General features: G+C 47.0%; 1 protein-coding gene across 1 annotated transcript in view; it reads left to right on the top strand.

Moving 5' to 3' along the window:
- Nucleotides 1-371: 371 nt before the first annotated feature.
- Nucleotides 372-6,000, top strand: part of GRM3 (glutamate metabotropic receptor 3) — a 61,571-nt gene continuing 55,942 nt past the window's right edge. The window contains exon 1 of the mRNA XM_084811845.1: nt 372-869. Coding sequence (XP_084667971.1) covers nt 372-869 — 498 coding nt within the window. The remainder of the gene's footprint in view (nt 870-6,000) is intronic.

The raw sequence follows: 6,000 nt of genomic DNA, 5'->3' as shown, positions 1-6,000 counted from the left end.
AATGAAACTTTAAAACCAGGGCTTGGTTCCAAATTTACTCAGACTTAGAAAAGAACCACTGTTAACAGTGGGACTTAAGTAAGTCATGGCTAAGTTATGCCCCATTGATTTCAATGGGCCTAAGAGGCAACCCATTGAAATCAATGGGACACAACTTAGCCATGACTAAGTTATGGATCAGTAAATCGGGTTCCAACCCCCACTCTGTATGTTTTCTGTGAGGAAAAGCCACCGTCTAACTCCAATCCTTTCATTCCTTTAGAGACTTGATGGAAGATCTAACGGGCTTGCTCCTCCCTTGTTGATGGGATGGCGCTTCATGCTGCGAGGCCATGTGCTGGGAGGAATGACGGCCTCTAGGATTCCTGCAGATGTTTCTTAGAGCTGCCATAGCTGGACCGGTGAAGATGTGGGCAAAGCTCCACGTGTTTGCGCTGGCTGTGTTTTCCAAAGGTGTCTTCCTTTCTCTGGGCGACCACAACTTTATAAGGAAAGAAATTAAGATCGAAGGAGACCTGGTTTTTGGCGGTCTGTTCCCGATTAAGGAAAAAGGCTCTGGGGCAGACGAATGTGGGAGAATCAATGAAGACCGAGGCATCCAGCGCTTGGAGGCAATGTTGTTTGCTATTGATGAGATCAACAGGGACAGCTACTTGCTCCCAGGAATTAAGCTTGGCGTTCATATTTTGGATACTTGCTCACGGGACACGTATGCATTAGAACAGTCCCTGGAGTTTGTCAGGGCTTCTTTGACTAAAGTGGATGAAGCAGAGTATATGTGTCCTGACGGATCCTACGCGATTCAAGAAAATATCCCCTTACTCATTGCAGGTGTCATTGGCGGTTCTTACAGTAGCGTCTCCATACAGGTGAGACTTCCAGTTCTTAAGTCCTCAGTCTAAATGCTTCTTCGCGTGCTGTAAGGTGTCCAAAGGGGGAAGTCAGCTGTACCTGTATGAATGTCAGGGAAGAATCAGAAGAATGGGACTGTCTTGTCCAGCTGCAGCTCAAAGCCGGCCCTACCATTAGGGAGGGTGAAGCAGTTGCTTCAGACAGCAGATGCTGAGAGGCAGCAGAAGAAGGCAAGTGTTGGAGGAGAGAGTGGTGTCCCAAGAGGCCCGCCCTGTGCCCCCTCAGCTAGCCTGCTGCCTTCAGGTGTGGAGGAGGAGGCTGTACCATTGCCAGTCTTGAAGAAAGATTCATCTGCCAGTCCAGTCAGCTTTTGTACATGGAACAGAAGGGGTGCGCCATCTTGTTCTTCACCTCAGGCAGCAAAATGTCTAGGGCTGGCCCTGCTGCAGCTTAAGCCAAGAGGAGGTAGCAGATGCCCTGCTAGACAAAGTAAAGCAGCCTTCCTCTACCATGGGGCAGGGTACCTGTGACCCTCCAGTTGTGTTGGACTACAACTCTGATCGTTCCCAGCCAGGATGTTGGCTGCAGATGGCAGGAGTTAGAGTCCAACACATGTGATGGGCATCCAGTTAGGGAAAGCCGGCATAGTGAATGACACTCAGCTCAGAGAAGGAAAATGACCATTGGACCATCAGGGCCATGCGGGCTTCTACAGGCACATGGCTTAGGGTATAAAACAGCAGAGAAGCTAGCGAGACTTGAGAATTTGAGTGACATGCGGATGAGTGTGGAGGACAACCCTGAAGGATGCTGAGCTCAGGTGTGCTCTTTCAGGGGTAGGAGAATGAGGTGCTGGGTGAATGCTGTTGACCCCCTCCAGTGGGAAGAGATGGCCTTCTCCGTCCAAAAGCCCAGGGGTTACTTCCACACTTCTGTGCGGTGGGCCAAAGTGAGTTTAGGTCCACTAAAGATGACTATGGCTCAAAAATACTGAGTTCAGATTGAAACTGCCTTCTGTAGTAGAAATAGGGCCAATGTGTGAAGTTCTGGGGAGGGGCCATCTCTCAGTGGCAAAGTCCTAGGTTCAATCCTTGGTCATCGTCACCAGTGCACAGGCTCTCAGGAAGCAGAGGCCTCTGGGAAAAACCTTCACCTCAGGCCTTGGAGTGGGAAATGCTGGGCTAGGGATAATGCACTGATGATTTGGCCCCACAGGAGAGAGCTTTATATAGAACATTTCTATGAGCCCCTGAAACATTTGAAAATATTTATCAGAGACTGAAGTGAGTGCATAGGTAATTGATCATTAAAAGGTCCAATTTATATACCTTGTCACATAGGTAATTGATCATAAAAAGGTCCAGTTTATATAACTTGTCACATGGGCAGTGTCATGGCTATTCTCAAGCCCAATTCATACTGACTGCTACCAGTGTGAGAGTCATTTCCCTGTGCTCTGCACAGTAAATATCTCAATGCAGGGACAAGGCAGGGACAAGCAGTTGTGTTGTTCTTTCCCATCTGATCATCATGCAGCAGAGGAAGAAAGAGATGACTAGGTGGGAAGGAGCCACAAGGAAGGAACTCTGACACATCAGTTGGCCCACACTCACTGACTCTTCAGTAGACACAATTGTCTCTGTTCAGTTAAGTACCAGCATCTATGGGGACTCTTTGGTGTCCCTGCACTACTATCAGCTGGATGTGAACAGAGTCAGGTTGCAAGTGGTGGCAGAACACTGATGTCACAGTGATGTCATGCACCCCTGGTGCAAGCTAGGAGAAGGAGGGAGCAGCCAAAAAAAGCAGAGGGATGGCGAGGAAGGTAGGTGGCAGCCTACAGGGAAGAGGAAGGATGAATGATGCTCCATTTCCCCTAACCTCTCCCCGAGTTGGGCTGTTCAGAAGATGCTCAAATGGGGCCCCATTTCCTCTGCTTGATAGGAGGTGGATTCCAACTGTTCACTGACATGCTGCTGATGAGGGCAAGATGCTAGGGGCTATATAGCCAGACCTCTGTCCTCTGAGAATTGTGAGCTTCAGATGAGGGGGTAGGGGGAAGATCTTTAGAATATGCAATAACGAAACTTAAAAATGGATCAGAGTTGAAAGCCGATGCATTTATAAGTTTCATTATTCCATATTCCTCAGAATACGGAATGACGGAACTGGCATAATTCACTTGTAATTTGAGTAGCAAATACTTTAGAATTGTAAGGAAGAGAGACTTTGGGCGGGGAGTGGAGGGTCATCTAATCTAGCTTCCACCACCACAAGGCAGCTCTGAGCAATGCACCATCTAGTATGTTGTCCAGTCTTAAAATCACAGACTTCCTTGGATGGCTAGAAATCAGATACACAACCAATCATGCATTTTGTATCCATCTGCAAGTGTCTGGCTCAAGCCAGCGTTCCTCCTGAGAGCAACAGAAAATTCCCTCGGTCCTAGAATGCAGGAACAAGGACCTATTTGATTATCTATTTTTCTCCCCTTCTGGAAAAGGAATAGCAGCTGTGGGTGTGCAAATTTGATCATGTGCTTGAAACTCAAACAGCAAATGAGGAAGAGCTGGGCTATGCAACCCGTACGCAGTAACGATGCTGTTCTTTTGAACATTCGGAAGAAAACCATGGCCACGACCCACACATTGCTCTGTAGCCCTAATCACACACTTGCGAGGTCGTGATGCTCCTTGCACGGTGCAGACGTAGGCACACCCCCTTCCTCCCATGATGCACTTAATGTTGTGCATAAGGTGGGCAGGTCGCATGGAGAAATGACTCTTCCCTCTCAGAGAGGTGGGGGAGCAGAAGAGAGATTTGACTGAGTGACCTCAGCTCAGTGTTTTAGCCACTGCGCTACAGGATCTCTCTGCTCTAGTCGCGTGGAATTGCCATCCATACCTTCCCAATGAAAATATCTGTAGTTTATGAGTCTGAAATCAATGCTCTCAAATTAGGAATAGATATTTAACACGTGTGCAAATGAACACCAACAAGAATGAAAACAACAAAAACTACAAAGAGGGGTTCTGCGGTCTCTATTCTATCCAACTCCAATCTGTCCATTTTGATTTCTCCCACATTTGATTTTTTTCTTAACTCAGGTTCTTTCCATCCCAAATATGAGGAACATCATCCATCTAGTCTAGTATTGTCGACACTGACTGGCAGAGGTGCTCCAGGATTTCAGACTGGGGTTTTTCCAGCCCTTCCTGCAGAAGCCGGGTATTGAACTTGGGATCTTCTGCATGTAAAGCAGGGGCTCTACCACTGAGGCATGGCCACTCCCGTAATTTATGAATCTTGGTAAATACTTTTCAAAACTGAACTGAAACAAAATCCTCCCCCATCTGCACTGGCCAAATTCAATAGGCAAAGCTATTCCTAGCCTGGAGAGGACCATGTCGTACCTGCCTGCTATATCGCTGTTAAGGATGAGGAACCTGTCAGAAAAAAGAGGTGGCAACCCTAGGTTGAATGCACAGGGATCCAAACCTTGACTTTTAAAAGCTAAGCATTCAAAGCCCCGAGCCTGGATGGACAAATCTGTCAGTTTCAGTTTCTCCCACATTCCATTTTTTTCCACCTCAAGTTCTTTTCACCTCACAAAGACGTGTGTGGATTTTGCAACTTCATTTTGTTGTTGTTCAGTCATGTCCGACTCTTTGTGACCTCATGGACCATAGCACGCCAGGCCTTTCTGTCCTCCACTCTCTCCCGGAGTATGCTCAAGTCCATATTCATTGCATCGGTGATGCTATCTTACCATCTCATCCTCTGCCATCCCCTTCTCCTTTTGCCTTCAATCTTTCCCAGCATCAGGGTCTTTTCCAGTGACTTTTCTCTTCACATTGTTGTTGTTGTTCAGTTGTTCAGTCGTGTCCGACTCTTCGTGGCCCCATGCACCATAGCACGCCAGGCCTTCCTGTCCTCCGCTCTCTCCCGGAGCATGCTCAAGTCCATATTCATTGCATCGGTGATGCTATCTAGCCATCTCATCCTCTGCCGTCCCCTTCTCCTTTTGCCTTCAGAGGAACTAGAGATCAAATCGCCAACATTCGCTGGATCATTTCCCAGCATCAGGGTCTTTTCCAGAGAGTTTTCTCTTCGCATTAGGTTGCCAAAATATTTGAGCTTCAGCTTCAGGATCTGTCCTTCCAATGAGCACTCAGGGTTGATTTCCTTTAGTATGGACTGATTCGACCTCCTTGCAGTCCATGGTACTCGTAAGAGTCTTCTCCAGCAACACAGTTCGAAGGCATCAATTCTTCGGCGCTCAGCCTTCCGTATAGTCCAGCTCTCACAGCCATATGTTACTACTGGGAAAACCATAGCTTTGATTAGTCGGACCTTTGTTGGCAAGGTGATGTCTCTGCTTCTTACTATGCTGTCTAGGTTTGCCATAGCTTTTCTACCAAGGAGCAAGCGTCTTTTAATTTCATGGCTACAGTCACCGTCTGCTGTGATCTTGGAGCCCAAGAAAATAACATCTGTCACTTCTTGCATTTCTTCCCCTTCTATATGCCAAGAAGTGATGGGGCCAGATGCCATAATCTTCATTTTTTTCATGTTGAGTTTCAAGCCAGATTTTGCACTCTCCGCTTTCACCCTCAACAACAGTCTCCTTAGATCCGCGTCGCTTTCTACCATTAGGGTGGTATCATCTGCGTATCTGAGGTTGTTGATAATTCTCCCAGCAATCTTAATTCTGACCTGTGATTCTTCCAACCCAGTGTTTCTCATGATGTACTCTGCATATAAATTAAATAAGCAGGGCGACAATATACAGCCTTGTCGTACTCCTTTCCCAATTTTGAACCAATCAGTTGTTCCATGTCCGGTTCTTACTGTTGCTTCTTGACCCTCATACAGGTTTCTCAAGGGACAGGTAAGGTGGTCTGGTACTCCCATCTCTTTCAGAATTTGCCACAGTTTGTTGTGATCCACACAATCAAAGGCTTTAGCGTAGCCAATGAAGCAGAAATAGACATTTTTCTGGAATTCTCTTGCTTTCTCCATGATCCAGCGAATGTTGGCGATTTGATCTCTAGTTCCTCCACCTCTTTGAAACCCAGCTTGTACTTCTGGTAGTTCTCGGTTCACATACTGCTGAAGCCTAGCTTGTAGGATTTTGAGCATCACCTT

This window comes from Heloderma suspectum, chromosome 7, assembly GCF_057233095.1.
Source record: "Heloderma suspectum isolate Gila_16-S chromosome 7, 16-S_ref, whole genome shotgun sequence".
Lineage (NCBI taxonomy): Eukaryota > Metazoa > Chordata > Lepidosauria > Squamata > Helodermatidae > Heloderma > Heloderma suspectum.
Note: the sequence above shows the minus strand (reverse complement) of the source record. Positions and strands in the feature narration are given on the sequence as shown.